This window comes from Phragmites australis, chromosome 22, assembly GCF_958298935.1.
Source record: "Phragmites australis chromosome 22, lpPhrAust1.1, whole genome shotgun sequence".
Lineage (NCBI taxonomy): Eukaryota > Viridiplantae > Streptophyta > Magnoliopsida > Poales > Poaceae > Phragmites > Phragmites australis.
The window spans coordinates 2,545,937-2,573,189 of record NC_084942.1 but is presented as its reverse complement, the minus strand read 5'-3'; the positions used below and the strand labels follow the sequence as shown (position 1 = coordinate 2,573,189).

The 27,253-nt window shown below is 47.5% G+C and overlaps 1 protein-coding gene and 1 pseudogene across 1 annotated transcript; both read left to right on the top strand.

Annotated features, from left to right (window-relative positions):
* The first annotated feature begins 2,446 nt into the window (after nt 1-2,446).
* Nucleotides 2,447-4,264, top strand: LOC133905380 (uncharacterized; annotated as a pseudogene).
* On the top strand, nt 4,066-8,501 carry LOC133905517 (two-component response regulator-like PRR1). The gene is made up of 3 exons (XM_062347326.1): nt 4,066-4,163; nt 7,470-7,881; nt 7,973-8,501. The coding sequence occupies exons 2-3, from the start codon at nt 7,555-7,557 to the stop codon at nt 8,339-8,341; spliced, it is 696 nt and encodes a 231-aa protein (XP_062203310.1). The 5' UTR covers nt 4,066-4,163; nt 7,470-7,554; the 3' UTR covers nt 8,342-8,501.
* The last annotated feature ends 18,752 nt before the right edge of the window (nt 8,502-27,253 follow it).

Genomic DNA, 27,253 nt, shown 5'->3' with positions numbered 1-27,253 from the left:
TTGATTTGAATTTGAATCTAATTAAAATTCAAATCTGAATCCTTCCTTAAATCCTAAATCCTATTGTAAATCCTAAACTCCTCTTAAGAAAAAAAACTCCCTTCTCAGATCCATCCGAACAATGGCATGTCTCCCTTTCTTTTCTTTTCTTCTTTTCCACTCGGCGACCCAACCCACTGAATTGGGTCAGTCCACTTTCTCTACCCATACCATAATGGCCCGCTGGCCCAACTTTGGCCTCATCCACTTCACCGCCTCCTCTCACTGACACATGGCCTGGGTCTACTGTTGCGCCTCCCCTTACCTCACGTTGCACCTCTCTCTCTCTCTCTCTCTCTCTCTCTCTCTCTCTCTCTCTCTCTCTCTCTCTCTCTCTCTCTCCGGACACGATTTCGTGCCTTAGGAACTCGCCTCCATGCCACCCTAGTCGTATGCGCGATAGCCCTTGCTCACACATTGGTTCTTGCCTCAAGAACTATGCTAAGTGTCAAACTATTTGAATAGTCATGTTCGCAGTCATGGATATGAGAAGTACCATACACACATTGGTTTGCTTGGGTGTGTGTGTATCTCTTGATGTGTGAGTGAGCTAGGTGAGCCCATGTTTTGGAAGAACAGTGGTGTGGAGTCATTGAACTAGTTGGGATTAGATGTCGACTAGCTTAAAAGATGAGAATTGCGGGGAAAGGATAGCTTCCTCAGGGCCAACAACCCCATTAATGATTAAAATATACTTTTAGAGTAAAATGTTTTGAACCTTGTATCACCTCTAAACAATTGCATTAGAACTTGTTTTGTGCTCAAACTAAGCCTTATGGCTTTTATCCTTGGTAATCCCTTAAGTGTCTATCAAACCCCTTGAATAGTGTTAGAACTTCCTGTATTCATTATTGCTTGTTGTTCCGAAGATAAGCTAGAGTATGACTTCACTCAGAATGAAGATAATGAATAGAAGGCCAAGGACTGCATCTGCACCCAAGTTGCCTTTAGGCATTAGGGTTTATCTTTCTGTTTGCACTGGTGAACTCTTTAATTTGGCCAAGTGGCCATGGTTGTAATGAACCTATAGTGTATGACCTTTGTATGATTTAATCTCTGCGGTGATAATACAATCGAATGTATGCCTTTGATGTTGTTTAGTTGTAATCTATGTGTATCAACTATTATTCTAAGGACTGATACAAGAGACATAGGGGAGCCCAAATCAAGGTTTGACAGGTGGGCCATGGGCGACGGAGAGGCAACGGGGCAACAGGGCGCTATTGGGGGAGAGGACACATTGATGTACCAGGAGCTTTGCAGCTTGAGGGTCAATGTGCCATATGGTGCAAAATCACTCTACTAGGAATTCTGCACCATATGTCACATTGATCCCTATGCTGAAGAGTTTCTGCCACAAATTTGCCCTAGGTGCTAGAGACCAAGAAGAAGATCACTACATCACAAACTATATTGTGCAAAACTGCTAACTCTATCAGGAACTCTTCAGCATGGGGGAACGGCTAGACAGATCCCCATGCTGAAATGTTTCTGACAGAGCTAGGAGTGATACTTATTATCACTGATCATTGCTGGTTAAAAAAATAGTAGTAAAATAATTTTTGAATCGATAATGATGAGGGGTTATGTAGTAGTGGAGGAAGAAGAAAGGCATAGTGTATGACATGTGGGAGCACCATGTTCTATAGGTTGATTGTCGTCAAATTTTCTTGGATGTTTCTATGTCACCGAGAAACAGCCCATGTGTAAAAATGATTGTCACGTCAATGCCACCATGGAGCAAAATTGCGGTGGAAACAAGTCGGAGAGGAATTTTGTCGGGTATCAATACTATATATTAAAGCTTCAAGAATTGGAGTGATTCTAGAGGTCCAAGGCACTGTAGTACTGTTCATATGGGTCCTACGTATGTATATATATGTGTATATATGGATACGGATACGTATATGTATACATATATGTATATGTGTATATATACGTGTATGTATGCATATACATATTCGTATATTTATATGTATAATTTTTAAAAAAATTCAAAAAATAGCGAAAGGTATAATAGTTATATTGATAAATCGGTTGAAATAATTTACTGTGAAAAAAAAAATTGAACGCGACGTAGGCTGGTCAATCCGTCTAGTTGTGGTAGTTGGAGGAGGAACATATCTGATATCGTACTTCAGAGAGTAAAAACGAATTTTCGCGATAGTTGAATGAGGCCCTTTTTGTATGTTTTTTTTAAGATGATGTATGGGCTTGTTGAACCAGCTGAATCACAACTATTGCTCCAAATGGAAACAAAGCCCAACGGGCTAACATTATTAATTCCAATCGCATCCGGCGGGCCTCAGCAGTGGGCTGGGCTGGGCTGGTCTGGTCTGGGCTTAGTTCACTTCTTCATCCCTCCCCACTGTACTTGCAACGAGGAGGGAGGGTTTAGGGGACAAGGATGGCGGCGCTGCTCTTCTACGACCTCAGCCTCCCCTTCTCATCCGGCGGCGCCGTCGCTCTCGACCACCCCCACAGCGGTCTCCTCGCCGACCCAGACCGCTGCCGCACCAAACCCTTCCCGCCCTTCTCTTCTATCCTGCTCCCCTCCTCCGCTGCCCTCCATCGCCGTCACCTTGCCTCCCCTATCTCCGAGCCCTTCCGCCAGTACACGCGCATCACTCTCTCCCTCCACAAACTGCAGGTCAGTTCTAAATTTGTCAAGCGTCTTATTTCTGGAATTATGATAGCTTGTGCCACGCATCACTTACTGGTTCTGCTAGTTTCTGCTAGAGTATGTATGGATCATATTGCAGTAACCCATATGCAAGGGAGCATCTTCTGGTTTTCGAAAATAGCAGCACTTTGTTATTTAGTTTCAGCTCTCTGATTGCAATTTGCCGTTCTGCCAATTTACTTCGCTGACTTTTATTTAAGAAGGTAGGAATTTAGCGTCGATTGTGATGCAATCATTTGTTCATTGTCAGGTCATTGATTTCAAAGGCTGAGGAAGAAATATTTCTACAAAGAAACAATTAGAATCGATAGACTGTTATCAGATGAACAGTTGAATTCAACAAAATTCAAGCTTGATGATTGGATTGGTTGGGATTCTGTATCATGCACAGGTGATCCGCAATTCACAGCAACAAATCAGCTGGAACCTTCTTCCAACAAAGATGAACTACCTAGTTCACCCATATGTGGTGTGATAGAAGTGTCTAATGAAAAACCTCACAATCCTGATCCGGCTGCGTTGCTAAACTGCCAGAGCAGTTTACTGATGAAGACGAAATCCCATCCTGAACTCAAGAAGAGACTGTTCAAATTGGCAGAGGTGAAGTTCTAATGGATTGTGGCTTGTCTATCTTGCCAACATCTTTTGGTCATCAGAATGTTGTTTTGGATAAGCCTCGAAACAATGAAGATGTTATGGATCATTTCGTGCAGGCTGGTTCTGGCCATTCTGTTGACCTGAAAAGCATTGACAAGCATGTTGGGTTTGCTCAGGATGCAATGGAAGTAGATGCAACAGAATCATGCAGATTGAACCTCATTGTGGCTGACAATAGTATTAAAATAGCATGTTCTGTTCTTCCCCAGGGTATGGAGCTTTCTGGTACTAGTCTTGAGGATAAGGGTCCTGTCTAGTGAAATCCTATGTAGTGCTAAGGCTTATACAAAATATCACACAGATTGCACCACCTATGAGAGGGAGAAGACCCCACTGGATCATGAAATTCCTTCTGGTTCTAATGTTTGCTTTGGCGACAAGGATGTGGACCAGTCTAATGATATTCCAGTTGATACTGAGGCTTACAGTGGTACTTTGAAACCAGTAGAGTGTCCCCCAGGTGAGATAGATGACGAGGAAGCAATAGAGCAAATCATGGATGAAAACATAGAATAGGCTGCGGTGGGTGAAGTAGAATCCACTGAAATAAAAACAAGAAAAAATATTTCAGTGGAGCCTATGTGCCATGGTCAAGGGACCAGCTCAACTGGTTATATTTATGATAAAAGATCTGCTGACACAATTTGTAAAGGTGATGAGCTGAAAGAACAAAACTCTGAAGAAACCTATGCTTCTTTGGAGAAAAATATTCCTAAACCACATGAGCAATTAGTGAATTGTTCTTATCCAAGTGGTAAGGTTGAGATATCCACAATTAAATCAGGTAAGATATGAACTGCTAATTGTTTAATTTTTTAATTTGTGATTCCTACATATGTTGTATCCTTCTCTCCTATTCTGAGTTCTAGTGAGCTAGTTACAGTGAATACTGCCTTTTTGTGATATGCAATTCTTTTTATGCTTGTACTAATACCAATTTTGTGCGATGATAAATGGGTATTGCATTATCTTCCGTTTAGAAGGGAAGGGGCAATAGGATATGGTTTAGGATTTTTTTCAATGGATTGTATCGAGCTCAATATATGTACTCAGTATGTACTTTCTTCAAATATCACTAGATTAGACAAGAACAGTGCTGCAAATAGATTTTCGTTCAGGTAAAAACGGATATTCTTTTTAATATTTAAAACATTGATTTTAAGAAGGCAAAAAAGTTGATATTATATTTCTATTTTCCAAACAAGTCTAATGTCTTGTTAATTTTGCTGAAAAGCGGAGACGTAAATTAAGGTCACATCATCCAGCTTATCGTCCTTTCTTGGGTTTCCTTAAATTTGTGCATTTCAAAAAGAAAGTATACAAAGTAAGAGACCTCGTCAAGCCTATGTAAGGATAGATTTCACTCTGATAGGAATGTACTGTTACCTACAATAGGGAAGAATGAGAAATTTCAATTTGAAAACACAAACTTGTTTACCATCCCCTGTACACATGGAAAATAGTCGTACCTGAAATTTTGCACATAGTGCCGCAATTGGAGCAGCATCTTTTAATTGAAATCTACCTGCAGTTAGATCACCATCTATGACCACTATGCCAATATATAGAATCCGAGGCCCTGTTGGCTTTCTGAAGTAGCCTCAAGTTATTTCCACTCGTCTTGGCGTCTTGCTATCCTCTTGACAAGGCTACTGGAACAGTAAAAGTATTACTGTCATGCTCTTAAAATATTCATGCTCATAGGCTTTTTAGCAATTGCCTTGGAATCAGATGAAGCAATGGCACTAATACCACATTTATCACATCCTCGTATGTTTAATATACTATGCTATTGTACGTTTAGGACATATTGGATTTTGCTACATTGGGACAAAAGATAGTGTCATATTGCTACCAGGCTCCTGCAAAATCGTAAGTTGGAGTAGATGACATTAAATAAGTTGTGTGCTCCCATGTTGCCCAAAGTATAATAAATCAACTCTAAGACGAATCCTTTACTTTCTTCTGAAATTCCTTTTGGAAAGATGTCAGATGTGCATATATCTCATTTTCTCTCCTTTCTATCTTGTATTTTATTGATGTAGTTTTCATGATAGCATAGACTACATTACAGTTTCTCAAAAGAATAAACTGTGTTGAAAGGAAACAGAAGCACGGGTGAAGTGTAGTGAGGCTGTTTTGGCATTGTGGAGGCTTTTCAAAAGCACTTATTTAGCTCTAATTTTGGATACAGTAGCTTAGCTAGTTAACAACACCTTTTATGGAGGTGTAAAGCAAAATCCTATATTAGAATCAGTAAAGATTACTCTGCGAAACACAGCAACTGCAAACTGGCCTTGGTTCTAATGAATTTGATTTGAAAAGGTTCTAGGGACCATGACCAGATAAAAGGCCTTACTCCACTGGTGCAACTAGAGGAAGATGTGGGGGCAGAACCGAAATATTTCCTCCATATCATGCATGCCACCAGAATGAGAAGTCTTATCAGCTTTGATCTATGTGGTCTCATTCAGCTAAAGCTTATGACATTTGAAATGATTGATTGACTGTTCCTAACTTCACAGTACATATGAATACTGATTTACAATTTACCATAAGCGTTCTATTGGAGTTAATTTAGGCTGGCATGAACTTTTGGTTCTTAAATCCTAATAATTTGTATATTTACATATGTGTCTAGTCCATTGCTAATTTCTATACATTCTTGGTACACATCAACTAAACAATCATTGCATCGCCACTGATGCTATAGTGGTGTGTCTATGTTTATAGTTGACCTAGTAGAAGAAAAGCAAAATCTAGGAGAATTGCACGCTATCCTATTAGTCCCACTTGTTTTCGTTATCTTACATGAGTGATTCATTGATGTGTTGCTTGACGAACATGCACTGCCTCAGTGAAAGGCCCGTTCCTTCTACCCCACCTCTCTATCATGCATCCTCTTAATTTTTCTCTCCATGCACTGAAGTATCAATGGTTTAGGTCATGTGGTTGCGATGCTACTCTTCTTGAAATTTATGCTGGTTGCATCTAAAAGGAAGTCGTAACAATTGAAGCAATTGCTGCATGTCAAAGGCTAATGGATCTATCTATATGGCCTGGTGCCCTTTGACTCTTATCTTGTCGGTTGGCTAAGCCCACTTGATGGTTGGCGACCTTGTGTCATTGGGTTATGTCAACGTTCTTGAGTGGGCAACTGTAGGGATTCATCAGGAGCTGTACCATAATGGTGGAAGGGAGTGCTGTGATTGGCTAACGGCACTTGAGTGATCTTACCAACCAATTGCCAACTGAAAACAGCATCCTGGGTCTATAGCAGCAAACTTGTGTCCAATTGATGCTGGAAACAACACAGATTCTTGTGGGGCTCAAATCTTGTAGGCTGCATATCATTCTTCCCCACCAAAATCTTGGGAGAAGTCACTTCTGAAGCTAATCATAGGAGCTAGTGCGGTGGACTTTGGAGGGACAAAGTCTTGTCAATGACGGTCTTTGATTCTCGACTTGTGTTTAATCCTGATCATCATTCCTGCACATCTTTGGGTTTCCAATTTTGGATATAAATGAATTGCAGTAGTTGCTTACCTTGGCCATGCATATATCCCATTGTTGTGACTAAGAAATGATCAGGAATGTTGAAACCTTAGTTAGCATTAATCAGGCAAATATTTGACATGTATGTTAAAGGCCCCAGAATGCTTCAGGGACCAAGTGGTGGTAGGGTCTGTAGTGAATTGCAAGTTGGGCATACATGTCTGTAGGGGTGATGAAAAAAAGGTGCATTTCTCCTGTTGTACAGGGCATATCGTTTAAGGATATCAGTGGAAAAGGTCGGAGATATCCCCAACTTACTCATGTCTCCTTGTTATGCTATGCATGCAGTTGTGACTTGCAGCTTTTTTTATTAATTTTTTTTTCCTTTTCCTCCTGCCAGAACACATGCATTGTGCTTTTTTGGTGGCTGCTGCATTCAGCCAATTCCTCCAGAACATGGAGAAATGCTGCTTGCATTGTATAGTTATAGTGCACACCAAAACTTCACTAAAGCTGCTGCGCCGATACAATACGTTTATGCGCAACAGCTTCCGTTTTGTTAGCTAACCGTGGACGTCACACGTTTTCTATGTAGTGGCAAGTCGATCTATAAAACATCAGGAGGCACTCGACTCCTTCCCAAATTACTCAGCTAGCGCCAGAAAGAAATAGAAAGAGAAATGTATCACCGGGGCAATCCTTTTTCATGGTACGGCGTCGACGGCGATGTCAACGCTGTTGCCTCTCGACCGGATGCCTTGCTTGCCAACGGGGCAGCGTTCCTTCCTCCGTCGAGCTACTCTCCGTCGCAGTCTCAGCAGCAGGTCCCGCTCTCGTCCCCGGCATCGTTCCGCCGTGTGTTGAGCTCGGGAGACCTCCTCAGGCCGGAGGAGGAGCAAAGCTTCAGGGCAGTACAGCCGGTAAGGTACAGCGCGGAGGAGCGGCGGGAGCGCATCGACAAGTACCGGAGCAAACGCAACCACCGCAACTTCCAAAAGAAGATCACCGTACGTGGCAAAGCTATCAATTCAATTCATGCGCGCATCCATGTTTCTTTGAGAGCTGCTAGCTACCTTGCTCTCTAATACGTACGTGCAGTATGCTTGCAGGAAGACGCTTGCAGACAGTCGGCCCAGGGTGAAGGGCCGCTTCGCGCGCAACGGTGCTGATTACACGGAAGCGGAAGCGGAAGCGGAGGCGGAGGCGGAGGCAGATCATGTCGTTCAAGCGTCAGGAATGCATGACTCAGAGTCGCCGCCGGTGAATGATCGTCCAATTCCATCTGCCTTCAATGATGGCACAACCATGCCGGAGTGGTGGCCGGCAATGCAGGAGGCGCTGGCCACCGGCATCGACGACCTAGATCAACATCTCTGCGACGAGGAGATGCTTGCCGCCTACCTTGGCGTCTCCTCCATCAGCCTCTACTCACCATCATACTCTTCTCCCTCTGCCTCCGGCCAGTGACGACCCATCTAGGCATCTATCCTACCCACCTCCATCCAGTCTCCAATAATATATGTATCTACGATGAGATGAACTGCACTTCTCAGAGGACCTCATCAGTAATACTGTCATTGCATTGTCCGGATGCATACAACATTTGGTAGACGTCTCAGAATTTTAATACTCTTTTAATGCTCTCACTGTGTGTTTAACTGTCCTTTTTTCTTTTTATAAACGTATTTAACTATTAGATGGGCGGCTGACTAAGGTAGACAATGCTGTAAACTTTACCGGCAGTCATGACCTCTCCCTCTTTGTCTGTCCCCAAGGGATTCCTTTCAGGGGTCATATTCCCGTCGTGAAGGAATTTTCGTTCCGTTCAGCGTTCCAACGATTTCCCTTCACGGTTCTCATCACGATAGGATTCCCAGGGTCATTCCCTTCAGGACGGGATTCTCTCTCCTTCCCCTTCGCGATTCCCCTCGAAGGGAAACTGTTGGAGATGAGAGAAAATAAAGGGAATGAAAACGAGGAAGAGAATCGGAAAGAGAACGAAATGAAGAGAATATGGTTGGAGATGGTCTAAGCACAGGCACATATTCAATTAAGAATATAAGGACACAAGATATAGGGTGGAACTCTTTTCTTTATTCCTTCTCTTTTCTTCTATCCTAAAAATAGGAGAACTCCTTACGTATATAAAAGTTGGAATTTTTACTTTTCAACCCTTTTTAAAAACTATTTTTACAAATGGTTCTTCTAGGCAGAAATGGACCCTTTTCATGGCGCCACCAACCCTAGCGCCGTTGGTCCATAGCACTGTCCCACGGCCTCTGGTGCCGTGCACTGCCACGTAGGATCTGTTCGGGATGTCCCTTGTTGACGTGGATAAGCACGACGCCAGATCCCATGGCATCGTAGGTCAATAGAATGGCACCATGGCCTCTGGTGCCATGCTACGACACCTTCTTGGTTACGACACCATTATTTCTGGCTTCGTGCTTATATACTACGGCACCAGAGGTAATGACATTGTATTATTTTCCAATAAACAAGGATATTCAGGCCCAATAATCTACAGTGACAAGTGTTTGTTTCAATTTAAAGGCCAACTAGTACTTAGTATGTACCATATAAATTATCTCATGTGATGGATTAGATTGAGTGGTGCTATAGGTAATACAATTGTTAGTTGGGCATTTGAAAAATGCACTCATCTGTAGCAAGTACTAGTGTCTGTTTCTTCTTTGCTTTATCTTTTCATTCAAAGAAATGCTTGACGATAACTTTTTATTTATTTGCGGATCAAAATCTATTTTTTTAGAAGATAAGCCTTGTGCTGTTTTTGCTTTCTATTTTACTTGTCCGTCAAAATAGCTTTAACTCTAGAATGCTAGGTCCATAATAAGTTGCAAATTTAAATTTTCTAATATGTTATCAGACTGAACCAAGCGAAATGCGAAAGGACTTAACTAGTAATCGTAAATATGGTATGGCCCGCCTGTAAGCTTACTTACTTTTGACTCATACTCATCAACTCCAATATCTGTGATCTATCTCGCTGCTTTTGATTGATCTTATTCCTTGACTTCCTTACTAAAGAAATTAACAAACTAGAAGGATCTTGACTCAAGGAGTTGACTATTACTACTAGAGTGAGTTTTTCACTTACTTTTCTATCTCTGATACTAAAATCTAATTCTTGCCTATTTCTTCTACTAGACTTATCTTTAGCAGTGTGCCTTACTATAGTGACAGTGGATGTTATCAAGGAGAGAGACGTTAGGTCACGAAACGACCAAGACTGGTGAAAACGGGCCAAAGAGGGGGAGATGGTATGGGCGTCGTCAGGGCCCTGAGAAGTCTAAAAATGTGTGCTATAGGTCACAAAACGGCTAAGATGAGAGAAAACAGGCCTAGGATACCGAGACGGTCCAGGTGTGGCTGGGGCCTTGGGAAGCTAAAAATCGTGTGCTATAGGTCACAAAACGACTAAAACGGGTGAAAATAGGCCCTGGATGCTGAGAGATCTAGGCATGACCAGAACCCTGGGACACCAAAAAACATGTGCTAGGTCATGAAACGGCCAAGACGGGTGAAAATAGGCCTTGGAGGGAGAGATGGTCCGCACGTGGCTGGGGCCCCAGGAAGCCCCAAAATGTGTGTTATAGGTCATGAAACGATCAAGGTAGGTGAAACGGGCCCCAGAGGGTAAGAGGATCTGGGCATGGCTGGAGCCCTGTAACTCCAAAAAATGTGTGCTATAGGTCATGGTGCGACCAAGATGGGTGAAAACATGCCCAAGATGCCGCGACGGTCCGGGTGTGGCCGGGGCCTTGAGAAACCCCAACACGTGTCCTATAGGTCACAAAACGTCCAAGACGGGTGAAAGCGGACCCTAGAGGGTGAGAGGGTCTGAGCGTGATGGGCCCCTCAGGACTCCAAAAAACATGTGCTATGGCTCACGGAATAACCAAGATGGGTGTAAACATGCATTGGAGGGAAAGCAGGTTCGGGCGTGGTTGGGGCCATGTGAAGCCCAAATATGTGTGCGTATATAGGTCACGGAATGGCCAAGGCTGGTGAAAACGAGCCTTAGAGGGCGAGATGGTCCGGACATGGCCGGGGCTAAGGGACTCAAAATATGTGTGTTATAGGTCACAGAATGACCAAGGCTGGTGAAAATGGGCCTAGGAGAGAGAGAAGGTCCAGGCATCACCGAGGCCCCGAGAAGCCCAAAAACGTGTGCTATAGGTCACGAAACGGCCAAGACAGGTGAAAATGGGCTCAGGATGCCGAGATGGTCTGAGTGTAGCTGGGGCCCGACAAGCCTAAAAACTTGTGCTATATGTCACGAAACGGCCAAGACGGGTGAAAATGAACCAGAAAGGGTGAGAGACTCCAGGCGTGGCCGGGGCCCTGGGACTCCAAAAAATAAGTGCTATAGGTCACGGAATGACCAAGGCTTGTGAAAATGGGCCTCAAAGGGAGAGATGGTATGTGAGTCGTTGGGGCCCCTAGAAGCCCAAAAATGTGTGCTATAGGTCATGGAACAACCATGATGAGTGAAAATGGGCCTAGGATACCGAGAGAGTTTGGGCATGGCCTGGGCCCCGAAAAGCCCAAAAATGTGAGCTATATGTCACATAATGACCAAGACAGGTGAAAACAGGCTCAGGAAACCGAGACGATCCAACCGTGGCTCGGGCCCTAGGACTCCAAAAAATGTCTGCTATAGGTTATGGAATGGCCAAGATTGTTGTAAATGGTCCTCGGAAAGAGAGGGGGTCCTGGCATCGTTGGGTCCTTGGGACTCTAAAAAACATGTCCTATAGGTCGCGGAACAACCACTGTAGGTGAAAAGGGCCCTGGACTCCAAAACACATGTGCCTATGTAATGGAACGACAAAGATGGGTGAAAACGGACCCTGGAAGGCAAGAGGTTTCGAGCATCGCCAGGTCCCTAGGACTCCAAAAAATGTGTGCTATAGGTCGCAGAATGAAAAAGGCTAGTAACAATCAGCCTCGAAAGGCGTGAGGGTCCAGGCATTGTCGTGACTTCGAGAAGCCCAAAACGTTTGCTGTAGGTCACAGAATGACCAAGATGGGTGAAAATAGGCCCTAGAGGGAGAGACGCCTCAGGCGTTGTCGGAGCATCGGGAAACCCAAAAACATGTGCTATAGGCCACGAAACGACCAAGAAAGGTGAAAAAGGGCCCTGAAGAGCGAGAGGGCCCGGCCATGGCCGAGGCCTTGGGACTTCCAAAATCATGTGCGATAGGTCACGGAATGGCAAGGTTGATTGAAAATGAGCCTTGGAGGGGGTGACAGTTCGGTAGTCGCCCGGGCCTTAGGAAGCCAAAAATGTGTGCGTGTAGGTCACATGATAACCAAGACGGGTGAAAATGGGCCCAAGATGCCGAGATGGTCCACGCATGGCCGGAGCCTCGGGAAACCCAAAAACATGTTCTACATGTCAAGAAATGACCAAGATGGGTGAAAACAGGACCCAGAGGGCGACATGGTCCAAGTGAGGCCGGTACTCTTGGACTCAAAAAATATGTGCTATAGGTCTCGAAACGACCAACAAGGGTTAAAACGGGCCCTAGAGGAGAGATGGTCTGAGAGTGGCCAGGTCCCTAGGAAGCCCAAAAACATGTGTTACAAGTCATGAAACGACCAAGGCAGTTGAAAATGGGCCCCAGAGGGCGAGAGGGTTCGGGCATGGCCGAGGCCTCGGGACTCCAGAAACATGCGCTATAGGTCACGGAACAGCCAAGATAGGTGAAAATGGCCCCCGGAGAGAGAGACGACAGGCGTGGAAGGGGCCCAGTGAAGCCCAACACCGTGTGCTATATGTCACACAACGATAAGGTCGGGTGAAATTGGGCCTCAGATGCCAAGAGGTTCCGGGCGTGTCTAGGGGCTTAGGACTCCAAAAAACTTATGCTATAGGTCATGAAACGACTAAGATGGTTTAAAACAACGTGAGTGGGAGAGACGTCCTAAGCATGGGTAGGGCTTCAAAAGTACAAAAACGTGTGCTATAGGTCACAAAACAGCCAAGACGGTTGAAAATGGACCCCGAATGCTAAGATGGTCCGGGCGTAATTGGGGCCCAGGACTCCAAAAAACATGTGCTATAGGTCATGGAACTAGCAAGGTGGGTGAAAATGGGCCATGGATACCGAAAAGGTCCGAGCATGGCTAGGGCCCCGAAACTCCAAAAAAAGTGTCCTATGGGTCACAAAACGGCCAAGAAGGGTGAAAATAGGCATGAGGGGAGAGACGGCCGAGCGTGGTTGGATCCCTGGGAAGTCCAAAAATGTGCGCTATAGGTCATGAAACGACCAAGATTGGTGAAAATGGGCCCCAAAAGGCGAGAGGGTCTGGGTGTGGCCGAGGCCTAGAGACTCAAAAAACGTGTGCAGTAGGTCATGAAATAGCTAAGACAGGAGAAAATGGATCGTGAAGGGAGAGACGACCCTGGTGTGGCCAAGGCCCCGTGACTCCAAAAAACGTGTGCTATAGGTCATGGAACGACAAATGTAGGTAAAAAGGGGACCCGGTAGAAGAGACGGCCCGAGCATGGCTGGGGCCTTGGGATGCCCAAAATCGCATGCTATAGGTCAGGAAATGGCCAAGGCGAGTGAAAACAGACCCTAGAAGGAGTGAGGGTCCGGGTGTAGCCATGAATATGGGACTCCAAAAAATGTGTGATATAGGTCACACAATGGCCAAGACAGGTGAAAATAGGCCCCGAAAAGCGAGAGGGCCCAGTCTTGGCCGGAGCCCCGGGACTCAAAAAATTGTGTGCTATAGGACACAAAGCAGCCTAAAATGGGTACAAACAGGCCGTGGAGGGCGAGAGGGTACGGGCACGGCTGGGGCCTCGGGACTCCAAAAACTGTGTGCTATAGGTCACCGAACGGCTAGAACGGGTGAAAACGGGACTGGAGGACAAGAGGGCCCGGTCGTTGTCGGGGGCTCCGAGACACAAAAAAAAAATTGTGCTATAGGTCACGGAACAACCAAACGGGTGAAATCGGGCCCGGGAGGGCGAGAGGATCCGAGCGTGGCCAAGGCCTTAGGACTTCAAAAACCGTGTGCTATAGGTCACATAACGGCTAAAACTGATGAAAATAGGCCAAGGAGGGCGAGAGGGCCTTGTCGTGGCCGGAGCCCCAGGACACCAACAAAAGGTGTGCCCTATGTCCTGGAACAGTCAAAACAGGTGAAAACGGGCCCTAGAGGGTGAGAGGGTTCGAGCGTGGTCAGGGTCTCGGGACTCCAAAAACTGTGTGCTATATTATATAGGTCATGATACGGCCAAAACGGGTGAAAACGGGCCTAGGAAGGTGAGAGGTTCCGGGCGTAACAGGGGCCTCGGGACTCATAAAGCCGTGTGCTATATAGGTCACAGAACGACCAAAATGGGGCCTGGAGGGCAAGAGGGTCTGGGCGAGGCTAAGATCTCGGGACTCCAAAAACCGTGTGCTATAGGTCACAAAACAGCTAAAACCAGTGAAAATGGTCCATGGAGGGCAAGTGGTTCTGGAAGCAAATTCTACATGACCCTGTCCAGAAAGACCCTCGTGAGACCCCATCCATGCCATCCATCCCTTGATCCAATGACTGGGCTGAAGAGGAGAGAGAGGGAGTGAACATGTGTCATCACAGGGGAGACACGTCATAGAATGGCAGGAGTCTTTTGTAGGACAGGGTCCTATATAATTTGCTTCCAGAGGTTCTGGCTGTAACCGCGTCCATAGAACTCAGAAAACCATGTGCTGTAGGTCACAGAATTGTAAAAACTAGTGAAAATAGGCCCTGGAGAGCGACAAGGTCCAGGCGTGGCCAACGCCAGGTCGTGCATGTGGCGTCGAGACTCCATAAACCGTTTGATATAGATCACGAAACGACCAAAATGGTTGAAAATGGGCCCTAAAGGGCCACATGGCCCAGGCGTCATCGTGGCCCTAGGTCTCATAAAAAAAATTGTGCTATATGTCATGGAACGCCAAAACAGGTGACAATAGGCCCTGGAGGGTGAGATGTTCTAGGCATAACAGGGGCCTCGGTACTCATAAAACCATGTCCTATAGGTCACGGAACGACCAAAACAGGTGAAAATGAGACCTGGAGGCGAGAGGGTCCAGGCGTTTTCGGAGCCTCAGGACTACAAAAGTCGTGTGCTATAGGTCACAGAACAACCAAAACAGGTGAAAACAGGCTCTAGAGTTTAAGAGGTTCCGGGCGTGATAGGGACCTCGGGAGTCAGAAAGCCAGAACGGCAAAACACGTGAAAACGGGCCCTAGAGGGCGAGAGGTTATGGGTGTAACCGGGGCCTCGAGACTCCAAAAAAATTGAACTATAGGTCACAGAACGGCCAAAATGGGTGAAATCGGGCCGTGGAAGCTGAGAGGTTCTGGGCGTAACAGGGGCCCTAGGACATAGAAACCGTGTGCTATAGGTCACAGAATAGCAAAAATGAGTGAAAACGGGCCCTGGAGGGCAAGAGGGTATGGGTGAGGCTGGGGCCTCGGGACTCCAAGAATCATTTGATGAAGGTCACAGAATGGCCAAAACATGTGAAATCGGGCCCTGGAGGGCAAGAGGACCAGGGCGTAACGGGGCCTGGGACTCAAAAAAACTTGTGCTATAGTTCACGGAGTGGCCAAAACGGGTGAAAACGGGCACTGGAGGGTGAGAGGTTCCGGGCGTAACAGGGGCCTCGGGACTCAGAAAACAGTGTGCTATACGTCACCGAACAGCCAAAATGGGTGAAAACGGGCCCTGGAGAGTGAGAGGTTCTGGGCATAACAGGCACCTAGGGACTCCTTAAACCTTGTGCCATATGTCATGGAATGGCCAAAACAGGTGAAATCGAGCCCCGGATAGAGAGACAGCCTGATCATGCATGTGGCCTCGAGACTCCAAAAACCGTGTGATATAGATTATGGAATGGCCAAAACAGTTGAAAATAGGCCCTGGAGGGCGACTGGGCCTAGGCATCGTCGTGGCCCCAGGTCTCCAAAACATATTTGTGCTATAGGTCACAGAACGAACAAAACTGGTGAAAACGGGCCCTGAAGGTCGAGAGGTTATAGGTGTACCAGGGGCCTCGAGACTCAGAAAACCTTGTCCTATAGGTCATGGAACGGCCAGAATAGGTGAAAACGGGCCCTGGAGGGCGAGAGGGTTCGGGATTGGCCCTGCCTCAAGACTCAAAACACTGTGTGCTATAGGTCATAGAACGACCAAAATGGGTGAAAACAGGCCCTGGTGGGTGAGAGGGCTCGGGCGTAGGAATCCAAAAAAATTTGTGCTATAGGTCACAGAACGGCCAAAACGGATGAAAACGGGCCCTGGATGGTGAGATGTTACGGCCGTAACAAGGGCCTCGGGACTCATAAAACTGTGTGATATAGGTCACTGAACGACCAAAATGGGTGAAAACGGAGCCCGGAGGGCGAGAGGGTCCGAGCGAGGCTGGGAACTTGGGACTCCCAAAACTGTGTGCTATAGGTCATAGAACAGCTAAAACGGGTGAAAATGGTCCCTAGAGGGCGAGAGGGTATGGGCGACACCGGGGTCTCGAGACTCCAAAAACCGTGCTATAGGTCATAGAACGGCTAAAACATGTGAAAATGAGTCCTAGAGGGTGAGAGGTTCCGGTCGTAACCAGGGCCCCGAGACTACAAAAAAAATTGTGATATAGGTCACGGAACGGCCGAAACAGGAGAAAATGGGCGTTGGAAGGTTTAAGGTTTCGGGCATAACAGGGGCCTTGAGACTCAAAAAACCGTGTGCTATATAGGTCACAGAACGGCCAAAACGGGTGAAAATGGGCCCTGGAGGGTGAAAGGGCCTGGGCGTAACTACGGTCCTGGGACTCCAATAAAATTTGTGCCATAGGTCACGGAACGGTCAAAACGGGCGAAAACGGGCCGTGGAGGGCGAGAGGTTCCAGGCGTAATAGGCACCTCGAGACTCAGAACACCGTGTGCTATAGGTCACAGAACGGCCAAAACAGGTGATCACGGGCCCTAGAAGGTGAGAGAGTCCGGGCGTGGCCGGGGCTACGAGTCTCCAAAAACCATGTGCTAGGTCACGGAACGGCCAAAACAGGTGAAAATGATCCCTAGAGGACGAGAGGGCCTGGGCGTCATCGCGGCCTCGAGACTCCAAAAAAACGTGTGTTGTATGTCATGGAATGGCCAAAACGATTGAAAATGGGCCCTAGAGGACGAGAGGTTCTGGGCTTGGTTGCAGCCTCGGGACTCGTAAAACCCTGTGCTATCGGTCACGGAACGGCCAAAACAACTAAAAATAGGCCCTAGAGGGTGAGAGGGCTTCGGTGTCGTCGGTGCCCCGGGACTCCAAAAAAATTTGTGCTATCGATCACGAAACTGCCAAAACGGGTGAAAACGGGCCCTAGAAGGTGAGAGGTTCCAGGCATAACAGGGACTCGACACTCCAAAAATCGTGTCATGTAGGTCATAGAACGGCAAAAATGGACCCTGGAGGGCGAGGGATTCCGGGTGTAACTAGGGCCTCAGGACTCGGGAAACTGTGTGCTATATAGGTCACTGAACAGCCAAAACAGGTGAAAATAGGCCCTGGAGGGCGAGAAGGTATGGGTGAGGTCGGGGCTTCAGGACTACAAAAACCATGCGCATAGGTCACCGAACAGCCAAAACGGCTGAAAATGGGCCATGGAGGGCGAGAGGTTCAGGGCGTAACTTGAGCCTTAAGACTCAGAAAACCATCTACTATAGGTCACGAAACGGCCAAAACGGGTGAAAATGGGCCCTATAGGGCGAGAGGGTCCGGGCGTGGCTGGGGCCTCGGGACTTGAAAAACCTTGTGCTATAGGTTACGAAACGGCAAAAACGGGTGAAAACAGGCCCTGGAAGGTGAGAAGTTCCGGGCGTAACAGGGACTCGACACTCAAAAAATTGTGTCCTATAGGTCATAGAACGGCCAAAACGGGTGAAAACAGGCCCCGTAGGGTGAGAGGGCACTATCGTGGCCGAGGCCCCGGGACTCAAAAAACATGTGCTATATGTCATGGAATGGCAACAACGAGTGAAAACGGGCTCTGGAGGGTGAGAGGCAACATGCATGGCTGGGGCTTGGGACTCCAAAAACTATGTGCTATAGGTCACAAAATAGCCGAAACGGGTGAAAACAAGCCCTAGAGGGTGAGAGGGCCTGGTCATCATCGGGGCACCAAGACACCAAAAAAAATTGTGCTATAGGTCACAGAACGGCAAAATCGGGTGAAAACGGGCCATGGAAGGTGAGAGGTTCCAGGCATGATAGTGTCCTCGGGGCTCAGAAAACCGTGTGCTATAGGTCACGGGATAGCAAAAAAAGGTGAAAATGGGACCTGGAGGGCGAGAGGTTTTGGGCGTAACCAGGGCATCGGGACTCCAAAAACAATTGAACTATAGGTCACAGAACGATAAAAATGTGTGAAAACAGGCTGTGGATGCTGAGAGGTTCCGGGCATAACAGGGGCCTAAGGACTCTAAAAACCGTGTGCTATAGGTCACGGAACGGCCAAAACAGGTGAGAATAGGCCCTGGAGGGCAAGAGGGCCCGAACATCATCAAGGCCCTGAGACTCCCCAAAAACTTGTGTTGTATGTCATGGAATGGCCAAAATGGTTGAAAATGGGCCCTATAGGGCGAGAGGGTCTAGCGTGGCTGCAGCCTTTGGATTCCAAAAACTGTGTGCTATAGATTACAGAGCGGCAAAACAGTTAAAAATGCGGCCTGGAAGGCGAGAGGGGTCGGGCGTCGTCAGGGCCCCAGGACTCCAAAAAAATCTATGCTATAGGTCACTAAACCGCCAAAATGGGTGAAAACGGGCCTAGAAAAGTGAGAGGTTCTAGGCGTAACAGGGGCCTCAAGCCTCATAAAACCTTGTGCTATAGGTCACAAAACAACCAAAACACGTGAAAATGGGCCCTGGAGGGCGAGAGGGTATAGTAGATGATGGGCCCCAGGGACTCAAAAAAACATGTGCTATATGACATGGAACGACGAAAACAGGCTTTGGAGGACAGGAGGGTCCAGGCGTGGCCGGGGCTTGGGAATCCAAAAATCGTGTGCTATAGGTCACAGCACGACCAAAACGGGTGAAAATGGACCCTAGAGGGTGAGATGTTCTGGGCATAACCGAGGCCTCTAGACTTAGAAAACTATGTGATAGGTCACCGAACAGCCAAATAGGGTGAAAATGGGCCCTGAAGGGCGAGAGGTTCTGGGCGTAATTTGGGCCTCAGGACTTAGAAAACCATCTGTAATAGGTCACGAAATGGCCAAAATGGGTGAAAACGGGCCTTGGAGGGCGAGATGGTCTGGGCGCGCCTAGGGCCCCGGGACTCAAAAATAGTGTGCTATAGGTTAGGAAATGGCAAAAATGGATGAAAATAGGCCCTTAAGGGCGAGAGGGCCCGAGCGTCGTCAGGCCCTGGGACTCTAATAAAATTTGTACTATAGGTCACGGAACGACCAAAAATGGGTGAAAACAGACACTAGAGGGTGAGAGGTTCTGGGTGTAACAGGGGCCTTGGGACAAAAAAAAATTGAACTATATGTCATAAAATGGCCAAAACGGGTGGAAATGGGCCGTGGAAGGTGAGAGGTTCCGAGCGTCGCAAGGGCCTCAGGACTCAAATAACCGTGTGCTATAGGCCACGAAACTACCAAAATAAGCGAAAATGGGCCCTATAGGGTGAGAGGGTACACGCAAGGCTGAGCCCTTGGGACTCCAAAATCGTTTGTTATAGGTCACAGAATGAATAAAAATGGGTGAGAACGGGCGCTAGAGGGCGAGAGGTTCTGGGTGTAACAAGGGTCTTGGGACTCTAAAACCGTGTGCTATTGGTCACAGAATGGACAAAACGGGTGAAAATGGGCCCTGGTGGGTGAGAGGGCCCGGGCATCGTCAGGTCCCTGAGACTCTGAAAAAACATGTGATGTATGTCATGGAATGATCGAAACGGTTGAAAATGGGCCCTTGAGGGCGAGAGGGTCCAACATGGCCGCGGCCCTAGGATTCCAAAAAGCGTGTGCTATATAGGTCACGGAACTGCCAAAACAATTGAAAATGGGCCCTAGAAGCGAGAGGGCTTGGGCGTTGTCGTGACCCTAGGACTCCAAAAAAATTTGTGATATAGGTCATTGAACCGCCAAAATGGGTGAAAACGAGCCCTGGAAAGTGAGAGGTTCCAGGCGTAACAGGGGCCTTGACACTCCAAAAACCGTGTCCTACAGGTAATAAAACGGCCAAAATGTGTGAAAATAGGCCCCGGGGGGCGAGAGGGCCCAGTCGTGGCCGGGGCCCTGGGACTCAAAAAAACATGTGCTATATGTCATGGAACGGCTAAAATGGGTGAAAATAGGCTTTGGAGGGCGAGAGGCTCCACGCGTGGTTGGGGCTCGGGACTCCAAACAGTGTGCTAAAGATCACATAATGTCCAAAACGGGTGAAAGCGGACCCTGGAGGGTGAGAGGGCCCAATCATTGTCGGGGACCTAGGACTCCAAAAAAATTTGTGCAATCGGTCACGGAACAGCCAAACCGGTGAAAATGGGCCATGGAAGGTGAGAGGTTCCGGATGTAACAGTGGCCTCAGAACTAAGAAAACCGTGCTACAGGTCACGAAACGACCAAAACGGGTGAAAACGGACCATGGAGTGCGAGGGGGTATGGGTCAGGCCGGGTCCTCAGCACTCCAAAAATCATGTGCTACAGGTCACATAACGGCCAAAACGGGTGAAAATGAGCCCTGGAGGAATAGAGGGTTCGCGCGTGGCTCGGGCCTCGGGACTCAGAAAACCGCATGCTATAGGTCATGGAAGGGCCAAAATGATGAAAATGGGCCCTAGAGGGCGAGAGGTTCCGAACGAGGCCGGGGCCTTGGGACTCCAAAAACCGTGTGCTATCGGTCATGAAACAGCCAAAACGGGTGAAAACAGGCCCTAGAGGGTGAGACGGTACGGGCAAGGCCGGAGCCTCGGGACTCAAAAACCGTGTGCTATCGGTCACGAAACAGCCAAAACGGGTGAAAACGGGTCCTAGAGGGTGAAGACGGTACGGGCAAGGCGGGGGCCTCGTGACTCCAAAAATTGTGTGTTATAGGTCACCGAACGGCCGAAACGGGTGAAAATAGGCCCTAGAGGGCGAGAGGTTCGGGGCGTAACCTGAGCCTTAGGACTTAGAAAAGCATCTACTCTAGGTCATGAAATGGGTAAAATGGGCCCTGGAGGGCTAGAGGGTTCGGGTGTGGCTGGGTACTCGGGACTTGAAAAATTGTGTGCCATAGGTTACTGAACAACAAAAACAGATGAAAACATGCCCTTGAGGGCAGGAGGGCTTGAGCGTAGTTGGGGCCCCGGGACTTAAAAAAATTTGTGCTATAGCTCACGGAACGACCAAAAATGGGTGAAAATGGGCGCTAGAGGGCAAGAGGTTCTGGGTATAACAGGAGCCTCGGAACTTAGGAAACCATGTGCTATAGGTAACAGAATGGTCAAAACGGGTGAAAATGGGCCCGGGAGTGCGAGACGGTCTGGGAGTGGCCGAGGCTTGTGGACTCGAAAAATTGTGTGCTATACGTCATAGAACGACCAAAATGGGTGAAAACATGCGCTAGAGGGCGAGAGGGCCCCGTTGTGGTCGGAGTCCCGAGACTCTAAAAAAACGTGTGTTGTATGTCATGCAATGGCCAAAACAGATAAAAATGGGCCTGGAAGGCCAGAGGGTACGGGCGCGGCCGAGGCCTCGGGACTCCAAAAATCGTGTGCTATAGGTCACCAAATGGCAAAAATAGGTGAAAATGGGCCCCAGAGGGCGAGAGGTTCCGGGCGTAACCGTGGCCTCACGACTTAGAAAATCGTGTGCTATAGGTCACGGAATAGCCAAAACGGGCCCTGGAGGGCGAGGGATTCCAGGTGTAACCAGGGCCTTAGGCTCAAAACCGTATGCTATAGGTCACTTAAAATGCCAAAATGGGTGAAAATGGGCCCTGGAGGGCGAGAGGGTACTGACGAGGCCGGGGCCTCAGGACTTCAAAACCGTGTGCTATATGTCACCAGACAGCCAAAATGGGTGAAAACAGGCCCTGGAGGGCGAGAGGTTCTGGGGGTAAGATGAGCCTCAGGACTCAGAAACCATCTGCTATAGGTCACGAAACGACCAAAATGTGTGAAAACGGGCCCTAGAGGGCGAGAGGGTCCGGGCGTGGATGGGAACTTGGGACTCAAAAAACCGTGTGCTATAGGTTACGGAACGGCAAAACGAATGAAAATAGGTCCTTGAGGGCGAGTGGGCTCGAGCATCATCGGGGCCCTATGACTAAAAAAAATTGTGCTATAGCTCACAGAACGACCAAAAATGGGTGAAAATGGGTGCTAGAGGGCGAGAGGTTCTGGGTATAATAGGAGCCTTGGAACTTAGGAAACCATGTGCTATAGGTAACGGAATGGTCAAAACGGGTGAAAATGGGCCCGTGAGTGAGAGAGGGTCCAGGCGTGGCCGAGGCCTGTGGACTCAAAAAACTGTGTGCTATACGTCATAGAATGACCAAAATGGGTGAAAATAGGCCCTAGAGGGCGAGAGGGCCCGGTTGTGGTCGGAGTCCCGGGACTCTAAAAAACATGTGTTGTATGTCATGCAACGACCAAAATGGGTAAAAATGGGCCCTAGAGGGCCAGAGGGTACGGGCAAGGCTAGGGCCTCGGGACTCCAAAAACCGTGTGCTATAGGTCACCGAATGGCCAAAACAGGTGAAAATGGGCCCTGGAGGGCGAGAGGTTCATGGCGTAACTATGGCCTCATGACTCAGAAAACCGTGTGCTATAGGTCACGGAATGGCCAAAACGGGCCCTAAAGGGTGAGGGATTCTGGGTATAACCGGGGTCTCAGACTCAAAACCGTGTGCTATAGGTCACGTAACAGCCAAAACAGGTGAAAATGGGCCCTGGAGAGCGAGTGGGTACGGGCGAGGCCGGGGCCTCGGGACTCCCAAAACCGCGTGCTAGGTCACCAGACGGCCAAAACAGGTGAAAACGGGCCCTGGAGGGCGAGAGATTCTGGGCGTAACCTAGGCCTCTGGACTCAGGAAACCATCTGCTATAGGTCACGGAACGGCCAAAACGGGCCCTAGATGGTGAGGGATTCTGGGTGTAACCGGGGTCTCAGACTCAAAACTGTGTGCTATAGGTCACTTAATAGCCAAAACAGGTGAAAATGGGCCCTGGAGGGCGAGAGGGTACGGGCGAGGCCGGGGCCTCGAGACTCCAAAAACCACGTGCTATAGGTCACCAGACGACTAAAACGGGTGAAAACGGGCCCTGGAGGGCGAGAGGTTCTGGGCGTAACCTGGGCCTTTGGACTCAGGATACCATTTGCTATAGGTCACGAAACGGCCAAAACAGGTGAAAAAGGGCCCCGAAGGGCGAGAGGGTCCGGGCGTGGTTGTGCCTTTGGACTCAAAAAACTGTGTGCTATGGGTTACGGAACGACAAAAATGGATGAAAATAGGCCCTTGAGGGCGAGAGGGCCTGAGCGTTGTCGGGGCCCCAGGACTCCAAAAAAATTTGTGCTATAGGTCAGGAACGGCCAAAAATGGGTGAAACACGCGCTAGAGGGCGAGAGGTTCCGGGTGTAACAAGGGCCTCGGAACTCAGGAAACCATGTGCTATAGGTCATGGAACGACCAAACAAGTGAAAACAGGCCCGAGAGTGCGAGAGGGACCGGGCATGGCCGAGGCCTCTGGTCTCGAAAAACTGTGTGCTATAGGTCATAGAACGGCCAGAACGGGTGAAAACAGGCCCCGGAGGGCGAGAGGGTCCGGTTGTGGCTGGAGCCCCAGGACTCCAAAAAAAACGTGTGCTGTATGTCATGGAAGGGCCAAAACGGGTAAAAACGGGCCCTAGAGGGATAGAGGGTACAGGTGAGTCCGGGCCTTGGGACTCTAAAAACCATGTGCTATAGGTCACCGAACAGCCAAAACGGGTGAAAACGGGCCCAGGAGGGCGAGAGGTTTCGGGCATAACTGGGGCCTCATGACTAAGAAAATCGTGTGCTATAGGTCACGGAACAACCAAAATGGGCAATGGAGGGCGAGGGATTCTGGGTGAAACCAGCGCTTAAGGACTCAAAACCGTGTGCTATGGGTCACGTAACAACCAAATTAGGTGAAAACGGGCCTTGGAGGAAGAGAGGGTCCAGGCGTGGCTAGGGCCTCGGTACTCAGAAATCCGCGCGCTATAGGTCACGGAACGATCAAAATGGGTGAAAATGAGCACTGGAGGGCGAGAGGCTATGGACGAGGTTGGGGCCGCGGGACTCCAAAAACCGTGTGCTATAGGTCACCAAACGGCCAAAATGGGTGAAAACGAGCCCTGGAGGGTGAGAGGTTCCAGGCGTAACCAGGGCCACATTAGTCAAAAAACCGTTTGCTATAGGTCACAAAACAACCAAAACGGGCCCTGGAGGGTGACAGGGTCCAACCATGGCTAGGGCCTTGGGGCTCAAAAAACCGTGTGCCCGAAACCTGGGCCTCTGGACTAAAAAACCATCTGCTATAGGTCATGAAATGGCCAAAACAGCTGAAAATGGGCCTTGGAGGGCGAGAGGGTTCGGGCGTGGCTGGGTACTCGGGACTCGAAAAACCATGTGCCATAGATTACGAAACAACAAAAACTTGTGGAAACCGGCCCTTGAGGGTCATGAACAGTAAAATGCAAGCAGTACTCTATCGCTGAAATTCCGACCGCCCATTCGTGATCTGGCGGACGAGGGAGAGCAAAATGCCGGTTACTATAGCACCTCTGGATGCGGATCCATATTGATCACGACTACATGCAATGTGACTTCTCCTAGTACCTCGGCAATGCTCCAGGTAATTTTACTGATACATGTTCCCCTACTATGCAATTAATTATGTGATAGCTGTGGGATGGCCTTGATGCTACACTGCTCAATAAATTATAGGAAAATTTGCAACTGTCACTTTTGTATTGCAAGTTTGTCTAACTTTTCTGCTGTGTCCAAATTTTCTTAGGGACCCACTTGGCCAAATCGTTGGAGAAATGCACCAATAGGTAATGCGTATCTAGCTGTCATTGCTGCACATTTGCAGTCTAATGTTAATATTCTGCATCTTTTAATTTGCACATTTGCAGCTTAATATTAATAATATTCTGCATCTTTTGAGCATGACACCTTATTGTTTGTTTCTGTTATTGAATACCTACTGCCAGGAAAAAGATTGAGTTGTTAGAGACCTACCATCTGGCTGCATTAGATCAGCTCAAGGATATAGGTAACGGATACGTCTGTTTCTTGGTATACCATTTTGCTAGTTGTATTGTATATTGCATGTCACAAGCATGGGTGTATATCCATGAATGTTGAGATATACATGCACTGCAGAAGTCTTGATACAGAAATTCTCATAATATTGTCAACGTGTGCTGAAGTTAATACCTCAGTGTCTTATACTGTTTATTGCATATCTTCAGATTTTAAAGTCATCTCTTCAGTTTTTTGTAGTTTTAGTTTAGCCTTGATTGCTTTTTTCACATAATGAAACTAATGCGGAAGTAAGTCCCGTCTAAGTATTACTAAGTATTTTCTGCTGCTAGAACTGTGTGACTTGCATATTAGTGGTGCCATACTGGTCAGATTTCATACTTCACCTTTTGTATGATGCAAACAGTAGCATGAGGAATCATCTCGCTATGCTTCTTTGCAGATACACATGGAATCTCTGAAGCAAAGGCACAGTGGGAGTATGTCACTACTTCACTCTGGTTCACCATCCTTTCTTGAGGCTAATATTAGAAAAGTAAGTTATGTCATAATCAGTTTTTTTTCTAAGATTTTCACACTACCAGAGCATCCCTGTTCTTTTTGCTAACAACATCCTCACGCCAATACGCAGACGGTTATATCATACCAATATATTTGTATTTTACAATGCAGTTTGCTCTATTTGAGGTTGTGGATACTGAGCTCACCTTATAAAGATCATGAGACAGGCAGCGGAATATGGTTTGGATGATGGAAGAGGCAAATATCCCACTCATCCTGTGGACGAATGCTTACGGGAGATTTTGGCTAGGACCAAGTCCATCCCTCCCTCCCCGTATGTACCCAACCAAAAGAACCAGAAAACACCATCAAATGGCCTCTATATGTTCATACATGTTAGACCATGTTTAACCGATTTCCGTCAGGATACAGAATCCTTTCGTGAAGAGATTTTCGTTTTCTTCAATGTTATAACGGTTTCACTTCACGGTTCTTGTTACGAAAGAATTTCTAAAGTCATTCTCTTCGGGACGGGATTCTCTCTCCTTTCTTTTCACGAATCTCTTCGAATGAAAGCTGTTGGAGATGAGAGAAAATAAAAGGAATAAAAACGGAAAGAGGAATTGAGAAGGGAATGAAATGAAGAGAATATGGTCGGAATGATCTTAGTCGCCAAAGGTTGGTGTTAGATGGGAAAAAAGGCTGGTATGGCCCACCGGTCACATGGTCAGAGGGGATAACTAGCCTTTTTATTTCTAATTCTTCGGTGCGCTTATGTGCTGACTATTTGAGCCTTTTTTATGCAGAGTTATAAGAGATATTCATTTGCATATTTCATCCCCTATCGATGCAACGAAGAGCAAGATCAGAGTTGCCCATGGTGCTTTATACAAGTAATGTAGATCAAAAACTTTTCTAATCCTGCATAATCGAATGAGGTAGTTTCCGATCTAAAACCCTTTCATCTTTTCAGCCTCATGCGAACTTCGCCGTCCAATGTGCTGGATGAAGAATATGTGGAGCCCAGCTTGCTGTAACTGAATAAGATGTTGCTGCGCCTGCTAAGGGTTTTTTTAATACAGGATTCTTAAAACATAGGAATAGAAAAAATATAGGATTGGAGTTGACTAGCATTTCAAATCCTAAGGAATAGAAAACACAGAGAAACTACAGGAATGACCGTTTGGATGGAGTGTAGGACAAACACAGGAATCAGAAGAGAGAGAAAGACACAAAGTAAGTTTTTCAAGAGGTTGGACCTCATGTTAGAAATCTTTCAAAATTCCTATGGAACAAGCTATTCCATAGGAATTTCATAGGATTTCTAGAGGTTCAATCCTTTGTTTCAAAGGGCTCATAGGAATTTTTCTTGTAGGATTCGAATCCTATAAAACTCCTACGTTTTTCCTTTGTTCTAAAGGGGTCTAAAGAGGGATGAAGACGGGAACCAAAAGTGAGTTGGGCCGTTTCCCAGGCGGATTGGGCCGAGAGGCCGTGTTACGCACGGAACAAGTGCGCATCACCTGGGTTGGGCCACTTCTCAAGCGGATTGGGCCTTGTTACGCACGGAGCGTACTCGTCCTCGTTGGCTCGTC

Bases quoted from the DNA above. Each gene is read 5' to 3' on its own strand.
- LOC133905517 (XM_062347326.1), top strand. From the start codon at position 7,555: ATGTATCACCGGGGCAATCCTTTTTCATGGTACGGCGTCGACGGCGAT. The intron at 7,882-7,972 runs GTACGTGGCAAA...ACGTACGTGCAG, and splicing joins ACTTCCAAAAGAAGATCACC to TATGCTTGCAGGAAGACGCT.